The 11,005-nt window shown below is 38.9% G+C and overlaps 1 protein-coding gene across 1 annotated transcript in view; it reads left to right on the top strand.

Moving 5' to 3' along the window:
• FAM185A (family with sequence similarity 185 member A) overlaps positions 1 to 11,005 on the top strand; it is a 90,936-nt gene that overhangs the window by 33,945 nt on the left and 45,986 nt on the right. The window contains exon 5 of the mRNA XM_019509462.1: positions 8,414 to 8,455. Within this exon, the coding sequence (XP_019365007.1) occupies positions 8,414 to 8,455 (42 nt within the window). The remainder of the gene's footprint in view (positions 1 to 8,413; positions 8,456 to 11,005) is intronic.

Raw genomic sequence — 11,005 nt, 5'->3', positions numbered from 1 at the left:
CCCCCCCCCCGACTCCGCATGGTCTGAAAACCCCTGCCGGGTTATTTCAGATAACTGGAATTTTTACAATAACTGGCAATCCCCTTACCCTGGGGATGTCAGATAACAGAGATTTTACTCTACCACCAACTTGTTGGAATTCTAGGGAAACTGCCTGTCTTTACTTCGCGCTGAAAATGCTCATTCTCCCACAGATTCTTGTAAAAGAAACTCCCTTGTCCAATAGAGTAAATGGAAAACTGCTTTTATTCTAAACTTCTGAAGTAAATCTCAGCTTTTAGAATTAAACCAGGCTCTCCAGTAGATACAGGCATCTGGGTATTTTTAAAATGTATTTAATAATTAATTTATTTAGTTTTTTTTTAAGTTTAATGTCCAGTATATTGAACCAATATATTAATTTCTACCAAAGCAGATTGTAACAAAATGGTTCCTGTTATGGAATGTTGAGCGTGTGTGTGTGTGTGTGCGCGCGCACACACGCAGTGCATGCAAGCATGCATGCATGCTTGCATACATGTTCAAAAAAGCTTATTTAGGATGTTGCAATGACAAAGTGGAACAGTAACATCTGTATAGTTAAAAGTAAATCACCATCATGGTCTACGTGCCAAAAGCTGTTGTAATTTCAATAAGGAACAGCGTGATTAGAACTGTATCCAAATGAAACAAATATTTCTTATGTTACTTCATGCTTATTTTCATATACCTCTTCAGAAACTAGTTCTGAAACACTTAACACTCACTAGATTAACAACGGTTCCTTTCACAAATGTTTCTTTAAAAAACAAAAGTAAAACTGTATTCAAATGTATTCAGTACTGTGTGTGCCTTAGTGAAAAAAATAATTCCCTGTATCTGTGCAGAGCTGTGTAAGAGTCTTCATATTTATACACAGTATGTTATGATAAGTGTGTTTAATCTGATGGTGAGACTTTAAGGAAACTTTAATTTTAAAATTACATTTATTTTAGTAGTAATCTTGCAGGTTGTTAAAAATAGCAGTTCAACTTTTAAATTTATTCTTTGCCACTTGTTTATGTTTCTGTTTTCCTTGGCTTGAAAAATGTCTTACACCAATCACTTTCACTTGCATTTTCTAGACTTCCTGACTTAGTCCAAAGCTGCAGTGTTACGAACATTTTAAAGGAACGTGGAAATATTTGTTAATTAACTGGTTTTTTAAAAATGTCATAATGAAGGTTATGTCTACACTGCCATGAGAAGGTTTGATTGCTACACACATACATAAAACCAAGCTAACTTTAATCTAATTAGCTCAAGTACCAATAGCTAAGGCAGCACACACATTAGCACAGAGCTGTGCAGCAAACCTGTCAGGGATCCTGGGTAGATACTTGGCAGCTGAAGCCAATACTAATCAGCATCAGTGCTACCAGTACCAAAGTAAATTAGATTATGTCTAGCTCATGTATGTTCCAACATGCTCCTATCACAGTTATGCTTGCAGGACAGAAGTACCTTAAAGTTCATGGCAAAATTAGATAAATACTTTATTTAAAGCTTTAGGGACAGATCATTTTCACTTGTAATGAATTTCATATTCTGGATCTCTACAGTCAGAACATAGTTGCAGTGTTTGTGTTGCAAATAATTCAGAGCATTAATTGTTAATTAAATCTATTGATTCCTTGTAAATAAAGTTTGTGACAAAGTTAGGTAAGAGCTTGGTGCTTCAAAATGCAGTAAAGAGAAAATTCTCCGTATTTTAAAGTTAAAGCACTTCCTCCATTTTAGGATTTAAAGTCCTGGTCATGTGATAAGAGGCAGAGTAAAGACTTCAACAAAGTTTGCCTTGTTCTGAATGTTACTGTTCTAAGGAGCTACTGTGTAGTAGTATGACTGAGGGGACATATTTGTGGGAGGTGCAAACGCAGCTGCTGCCGCATCAGCAGCCGACTGTATCACTGCAGTTGGCATCATAGGAACCTGGTGCTACCTCACGCACTGGCAGCTGCCTAGGATGCAGATCTGCCCTGCTACATCTCTGCCACTGTACATAACATATTGAATTTAGTGACGCTTAGAGAGCAGCCTGTTACTTTTTAGTAAAAATGGAGTGAAAATTCATCTTATAATTCTTCACTAAGTCTTTGTATTGCTATGAACTTTGGACTTTTTTCATGAAAGCCAGAGCAGACATGCTTCCTTAATGAAGGTAGATACAAAGACTTATTTTAAAAAAATGATTTTTTCTAGTTCAGTTTTTAAATTTAAATCTTGACTTTTGTTTGCTTGTTCTTTATTTTATTTCCATTTCTATTTTATTTTCATTTTCTAGTCACTAACATTTTGTACCTGTTTTTAGTGTCTTAATTGTCAGTAGAATTTCAGGTGTTATAGAGATTTTTAGCTCTTTAAGAAGTTTCACATCTTAAATACTTATCGTAATGAAACATGGCTTACTGACATCCTTTCCATAAGAATGACAGAATCTTAAACACTAAATGGATGAGCACATAGCCTATACTCTATACCCAATACCACTTTCTAACAGGAAATCAAGGGAGAAGAAGTGGTCCAGTCAAGGGTACACTCTTGATTTAGGAGCTGGAACTTGTGCTCACAAGACCTCTAATTGCTTCAAAAATTCCCTTACTTAGGTGCTTAAATACATCTAGAAAAGCTAAAACCTAATGTAATTTGAGGCTCCTATTTTTGAAAATTTTGGCCTTCATGAATATGAAAATGTTTCCAGTTTTAAAAAACTAAGTGTTGCTAACAGTTAAACAATTTTGTTTTGAAACTTAGAGAAATATTTATTGAAAATGCAATTTTAGTCCCAGCAAACATCTGTGTATGTCTTTTATTTAAAGCACATCGGGTAGCCCTTCTGACATCAGTGGAACTATTCATGCGAGTAGAGTTATATATATGCTAACTGATTGCACAATCAGGGCCTCAATATTATTTTTATTTTTTTTACTAGAAACAGATTCCTGGAGGAAAGAGGCTTACAGGGACTGAGCACAGTTGGACCTTCCAGGCTAATTCTCAGTTAACAGGAAGGCTACAGGTCAGAGATCCTGTCTTGGCTGCACAGGACTGTACAGTTGCACCTAGAGAGTAGTGAAGATAGCAAAGCCTTGTAGGGCTTCAGTGAAGGGATATACATTCAGCTTCCCCATAGTCCTGTAAGATTCAGCCTGATATAAATAAGTGAAAACATGTTATCTTGGCTGAAATGTTTTGCTTTACCTGATGGACTGATTTGCCCACCCATAGTGCAGCAACATGTGGAAAGGCTAGATGGAGCCTTATAATAATTGAACTTGGCACAAATACTTGAAATACAAAGATAAGTCTTATAAATTTTTACTGCAGCTTATGGTACTAATGTATGTTAAATGACCATTTAAATATTCTAAGTAAGTATTTTCAGTAGTCTGTTTTTAATGCCTCTAAGTAGAGACTGTTCAGACAAGTGCCTATACCAGTGATTCCCAACTAGAGCGCTGTGGACGGGGTGCCTTAATATCCTTTCAGGGGTGTTATGGGATGCTGCACAATGTTAACACTGTTAGGTGTGTTAGCACGATTCACAAGATAAACTCCGGGGGGGTGCAGTATCCAAGAAAAAGGGCGGCACACTGACAGCAGCACATGCCACCCAAAACCAGAGCCTGGCTGACCAGAGCCATACGCTGGTTGCTGGCCAGGCTTCCTGCTGCAGCCCCAGGAGGCCCCCAGGACCCCAGGTAAGGCTGCTAGGGCCAGCACAGTTGCTGGACCCAGCCTCCCCATCTGGGGTAACCTGCCATGTGGTAGAACATACTGCCATGGGCATTCTCCAGGGACAAGCAGCAGTGGGAAACAAACGCCCATGCTCATCTTGACATGCCCATGGATTTCAAATTAGAATCCTTAGTATTAAAAAATTATCTGATGTGGTCTTTCTGAGTACTTTGCAACAAAAGATTGCTCTGTTATTTTTCTGTAATCAAAAAAAGAATGAAAACTAAGAGTTGATATTTTCCGTGGGATGATGCAAGTCTAATGATGTTGAGAACCAGTGAACTTTACAGTACAAAATTAAAGCCATGAAGGGCTGAGATATGAATTCAGTCCCTTCTCATGCTCCCCAACATGCCTTAGCCCTTATAGTCCTAAAGGAATCAGGACGTCAGAAGCAGTACAGTACAAAAAATAAATAGTACTTTTTCACATCCAGCACCCAAATCTTGAGGTTGGCCTCAAATTGACCTTGACATCGGGCTTGAATTTTAATAGAGGAACAAGGTTATGTATGCAGGAAAATATTCTAATTATTGTTCAGAAATTATAAAAAACATTGAAACAGTAAGCCACTGCCATCAGTGATATGTTTAGTTTGCCAGAATTGGTATTTGCAATAATCCACCACAGTATTTATCCAATGGGACAGAATAAGGAAACCAGTATTTAAGTATAGATAAATATTCCCCTGTCCATGTGCTGCACATTGAAACTGAAGAAGGGCCGGTTAAGTTTAAAAAAAAAAAAAAAAAAGGTTCAGTTAAACATGGTTATTATGGAACAACTGTATGACTTGGTATGTATAAATTTACTTTTATGGAAATTGCAAACCACAGTGCAGAAGGAAATGTGGATCTGATTTAAAACAATTTTATACTATACTGGTGTGCTTGAAGTGATATAACTAGCATCTGTCACATGAGCAGCGTTCCTGATAAAGAATCCAAGAGTGCAGGTAAAACAATTCCAGGAGATAGTGTATGGGCAGTTATTAAGACTGATGATAACAATGAGGGAAGATGAGAGAGAAATCTTTAATGTCTATACACCCACAGAAAGTGCGCAAAGAACAAAACTGTTCCAGAAACTAGAATTATACATGTGGGGGAATTATCGTAAATGATTTCAGCCTTTTTGGGTTAGTGTACTCCTGGCAGCCAGATGTGGAGCAGTGTACCTCCGGCAGCCAGACAGGGAGAATGGCACATGGCCAGATGCCAGTGGGGGGTGGCATGTGGCTGGATGCAGAGCGTCAGTAGCCGCTGTGTGCAACCTTCCCCACCCCCTGTGTCTGGCCGGCCGGGTGGTGTCTGCACAAGATGTGTGGTGGTGCTCCGTCCCTGCTTGCCTGCACATACGCCCTAGGGCCTTCTCAAGTACCCTAGGGGTATGTGTACCCCCAGTTGACAACCCCTGGTGTAATAGAAAAAGTCACTAAAGGATGTAGCACTGTCAAGGCAATGGATACATCAGCATGAACCCTGAAGGAAATGGTTAAAAATGCAGGATTGTTAGATGTATGGGAGAACTCCAGAATAGCAACAAGATTTGACTCCGGGGGAAGGAGTTCCTCAAGAATAGACTAGTCCTGTTATTAGAAGGACTGGAGGTGATATGAAAGAATGCAACAGGTTGCAGTGAGTGACCATCGAGCACTAGACATCAAACTAAAAACAAACCAGAATAGTCAGAGAGGAAAAGGAGTGTGGAAGCTAAACATGAGACTATTAGAAAACAAACAACTGTCCAAGGAATACGTAGTGCTATATAAAACCTGGAAAACCGTGTAGAGATATTTTAAGAATCCCTGGAATTGGTAGAGAATGATAAAGAAGGCAACAGGAGAGTCCTTCTGCAAAGTAGGACAAAAGGAAGTGCAAAGGAAGAGACGAGAACTGAGACCCCTACAGGGAGAATTAGAGAAGTGGCAAAAACAAGCAGTACAAGGGGAAGACAAGAAATAAAGAGATTGCAGAGAACAAGAGAAGAGTCAACAGATGGTTTAGGAAGAGGGCAAAAGGGATCTTAACTCGAGCACCGGGGACAGAAGAAGGAGAAACATGGAGTAAATCCTTCTCAATCAAACTCGGAGAAGCAAGAAAGGAACTGCTGACATTGATGAAAGTAGAAGGGAAATGAGCAATGAGTCGGAAAAGTGCTGGAAGTGGCACAATCCTACTATAAAGAATTATATAAAGGTACAGGTGAAACAAAAGCCTGGTCATTTGCAGGGGAAATTGTGCAAAGAATAGGTGAAGAAGGAGTGGAGATGGAGAGAGAAATCACCCAGAAGGAGGTGCATGAAGCAATGGAAAAACTGAAGAGGGTAATCCAGGTTGAGATGGATTAGCATGTGAATTTTATGAGAAATTTTGGGGATGTATAGGGAAAGGCCCAGTAAAACTATTTAATAGAATGTGGGAGCAGGGCAAAATAGTTTAAAGGTTTGTGGAAAGCATTGTAGTCCTCATCTTTAAAAAGGAGAGAGAGAAAAACTAGAAAATTGGTGATTTAATTACGCTGCTAAATGCCAATTTATAAAATCTTATCAAAAGTTTTGGGCCAAAAAATGAGACAGTTTATCAGAGCTGATTCATGAGGACCAGACATGTGCCATATTATGGAGAAGAATTGGGGATGCATTATGGTTAATAAGGGACACACTGAGGGATAGAAAGTGCCTTGGGCCTAGACACCCCCAGCCCACTGTGCAAGAATGGAGAAGCTCATGGTACACTTTGCACTGTTAGAAGGGATCATGAAGAAATGGGAAAACAGTAAAAGCCTTGAAAGGAATATAAGTGACAGAATAACAGAAGTGGGGAACCTGACCGAGAGTCAGTCAGCCCAAGTGTGGAAGGGGGTTGTGGAAGCACAGGCAAAGACAGAACTTGTAGAAATTGCGTGGATAGCAGCACAAAATGTATTACCTGTATGTGAGAGGTTACACACATGGGGATTACACAGATTGGAAAAGTGCCCAAGGGAAAACTGTGAGAACATAAGAGTCAATTTACCACATGTTCTGGGAGTGCAAATGTGTAGAGAAGGTGTGGAAGAGGGTGCGGAGGTTTGCAAAGAAGACCCAGTGGTATAATGTATTGACATACAAGATGGTGATACACGGACTGGACCAAAGAGGACAAATGAGCTGGGAACTGACACTATTGATAATACGCATAAGAGTGGCCATCTGTAAGACGTGGAACCTGCTGGAGTGCAAGGGACTTCTTCACACCATGAGAATGCATGCAGCTAGCCATGCATGAACTGCTATGGTGTAGTGAAAGGGATGAAGAAGAGCTGGGAGCATCGAGCGCGATGAACAAGTAGAAATTAAAAGACTGGGAAATGCTGTTCTGGGAAAATTCTAAGTGGGAGGAGGAGGAGCAGGGGGAATAACAAAAAAATTGGATTGGGAAACTGATGAAAGTATGACAGGTAATACCATTTGTTAAGACAGATGTTAAAGGATATAAATGAGATTTTTTTTCTTGGTTTAGGGAAGTGATATCTAAAGTGATGTAATCTGTTTTCTTTTTAATGTGGGGGGGAGATTCTGATTTTTAATAAAAAAAACTGTATCAGTTAATACTAATATACTTGTTCTGTCTCTCTATTTCAGCATACTGTTCTACATACTTAGCTTCCTATCAGTGGTCAACTTTTAGAATTTAATCTCCTTAATATCTCAGGGCCAGATCCCTGTGAAGGGTTGTACGCTCAAATCATGCTGATGTCAGTGCTAAGGATTGACTGAACATGCTTAACCACCCCAAAGGAATGCTGTGCACCCAGCAAAAACAGGCCTTTCTTTAGCAAATACCTTCTTGGTTAAGGAGGAAATAAGCAAAACTTAGGGCAAGCTCACGTTTTGCTAAATTAAGTTCAAAGCACTTACCAGTTACACTACTGTACTCAGTGGTGATATGTAACTATGTTTTTGAACAAGAAGTAAATAAATGATTTTATTACAATAAAGTGGTGCCATTAGAAGGTTTATGACTTCATTTTACTGGATTCCTTCAGAACAGGGCACATGTGTTAACCTGATTACTTGCACAGCATGACATTTCAGAGGTTTGAAGAGAATAGTATGGGAATGTGTAATGACTCCTTGGGCAGCTGTCCAGGAAGCAGCCCTGCAGGATAAAAGAAAATCCCATCCTGGAAAAAAGTCATTGCAATCACCATGCACGCCCTGGAAAATATCTGTGCTGGAAAATGGAATCTTTTTGTAGTTAGCTGTCTGTAGGCCATTTTATTACACATCATATTCAGTTAATTTATCAGTTATATTGCTGCTGTAATCATTGCACAAGAAGTAAAAGCTGTCCCAAAATACAATTAAAAATTATTGATTTTTACACACAGAGTGCCCTTGGCTTTTTTGTTTGTCTGTATGTTCCTACAGGATTAAGATCATTTTCCATGTCTGGAATTCTAAATTATAAAGCAACTCTGAATATTAAGCAGCGTAATTTGCATTGATGACATTTTATTGCTTTGTATATGCAACTTCAGCAAAAGTATGTAGAATAGGGTCAAAGAGTGGAACCTTAGCATGCTGCTAATCTCTGATATTTTTGAATGGACTGAAAAAATTATACAATAACTTTCCCTTATCATTAAAGCACAAACTGTTTTTCTTTTATAGGTGACATCACCATTGAAACCAAAACAGGAAACATCACAGTAGGTGTGTTCTACTTTCTCTTTAAATATAGATTTAATTTTTATCCGCCTGTGGTACAGAATTTGGGCAAAATACATGGATTACTAATATTGTTAGTATTTTTTTAAGTAGAAAGTGTTGTCTGTGATTTTAAATGCAGAATCACTTTAAAATTGGTTTTTTATTTCATTTCAGCTTTGAAAGTGCAAGAAAAACTTTTGATATTAGGAAAAACTTTACAGAAGTCTTCAAGGGCATTTTAGAAAAGTATACAATCTTGATTTAAATACTAAGAACAGAGAACTTACCTCAGCACTTTGTATTCTGTTTTATTGTTTAATTACTGTCACTGAAAAATTTATGGTTCCTTGCTGGTTTGAATTTTGTCCTACAAAACATTCAATCATCAAAATGTAGGGCTAGAAGGAACCTCAGGAGATCATCTATCCAAGCCCTGCACTGAGGCAAGATCAAGAATAATTCAACTATGATCAACTTGCTTTTTAATCTAATAAGTTTTTATATTCGATGAAAAATTAATGGGAGGGATTTAATTACAAGTACTATGAAATCATCATTTATTTTATGTCATCCACAAAGATGTGAGGAGACAAAGTGCTTATGATGTAAATTCTTTTCTGAACAATATGCTTTTGACTATTAAAAAATGACAGTTAACTGTTACTATTTCAGCAACGATTTTTATTGTCCATGTAACCCTTCTGCCCAGCCCTGGATGGCGGTAACAAGGGCCAGGTTCAAATTTAGAGGTTTAACGCCAACTTTCCAAATCTGGCTCAAGCCCCCACCCAGAAATGTAGGAAAACAAATTTTAACTAGGTATTGTAAAATGAATATACTTCTCCAGTCACAAGCAATGTTAAACTAAAACAGGGTTTATTACAGTGGGAAAGGGAACACACATGCGCGCACACACTTAAAGAAAACATGGGTGACTGGTGCCTCTTGAGTGGGGGGGGGGGGGCATGTGTCCCCCCCGACACCAGTCAGCAACCGGGGGTGGTCCCTGGCAGCCTATCTCAATCACCTAAAAGCAGTTGCGCTGCTTCCAGAAGTCCTGCAGCACTTCCAGAAGCGGCACGGCCTCTTCTGCTGGCAGTTGCACCCCCCAGCCGGAGCTCATGGTGGGGGCACTAGTGCTCCTGCCTGCACCTCTGCTCACTGGCTAAACAGGCTGTACTAGCACTCTCAGGGGGTATATGTGCATCCCCGTGCACCTCCTGCGCATTGCCACTTAAAGAAAACCTTTGTTTTTATTTCTGATAAACACGCTGGTGGATTAGAAGGCATGTTAATATGACTAGGGTGCCTAAACTTAAAATCTCTTTCTGTCTACCAACAGATGACAAATGGTTTCCTTAATTAGCTCACCCCAGTTCTAAACATTAAGAAGTGCCTGACAGTTGAGAGCCATTTTATCTTGCAGATTTACATGCCTAAATGATTATTTACACTTCACTTTCTCTAAGACCGTAAAGCTGGTTATTCTGATTTTCAGCCTCTTTATGGACATTTTTAAAGGTACAAATGCCTTTCAGGAGTGGTTTGTAGCTGGGGCGTAATGGGTCAGTTAGGATGATTATTTTTTACTCACTTAATACTTTTGACCTCAAACTCTTAAAATATTCTATGGAAGTAAGTATTAATTTTTCTGTTATACACATGAGACTGAGGCACAGGCTGGTTAGTGTGTTGTTAAGGATCGTTAAGGTGACATGGTGACAAAGTCAGGAAGTAAGTTCAGATGTCCTGCCTGACCTCTTATTCAAATCATTGTACTGTGTTACTACCATGATGATAAGTACATTTTCAAATTTTCACAACGGACATTTTTTCCTATGTATACAAAGTTAGTAACAGTGTTTAAAAAGAAAAAAAAGATTTTGTCTTAACAGGGATGGCATTTATTAATTAATTAATTAAGTAATGTACACATTTTTTCTATCACTGACTCTAGATTCTTGGTAGTGTTGAAGTGATGTTGCCATAGTTGTCCAAGAAATATGAAAGAGAGAAGAATTCTTGTGGGTGATATCTTTTATTGGCTCAATGGTATGGTTGAGATATACAAGTCTTCCTGAGGTGAGACATGAAAAAGGGTACTCAGTTACCTGAAAGCTTGTCTGCCTATCCCAGAGGCGGACAATTATTTCGGCTGGAAGGCCGCTTAATGAGTTTTGGTGAGCTGTTGAGGGTCACAAGGGTAGCCACGCCCACTGGTTGCCATCTTGGGATTGGAAGTCTTGCCCCTAACCTCTGACCTTTGCCACTGGAAGTCTTTCCCCTTGGGCTGGAAGCACACCTTTTGGCAAGAGGGTTTGCCATCTTAGAACTGGAAAAATTGTATACTAAAAATTAAACATTGATAATAATATATTTTAATTTAATTTAAAAAAATTTATCTTGATTTGTGTGCTTGTGCTGTATATATAGAAGTGATTGACGTGACTGCATAATAGCTCGAGATGAAATCTTACTCTTCTATATTGTGTGGGATGTGGAGACGTGTGAGGGGGTTATGGGTGGGTAGGTATGCGGTTTGTGGGGGTGGGT

This window comes from Gavialis gangeticus, unplaced genomic scaffold (assembly GCF_001723915.1).
Source record: "Gavialis gangeticus isolate Ggan-Ray unplaced genomic scaffold, GavGan_comp1, whole genome shotgun sequence".
In the NCBI taxonomy this organism is placed as follows: Eukaryota; Metazoa; Chordata; order Crocodylia; family Gavialidae; genus Gavialis; species Gavialis gangeticus.
Note: the sequence above shows the minus strand (reverse complement) of the source record. Positions and strands in the feature narration are given on the sequence as shown.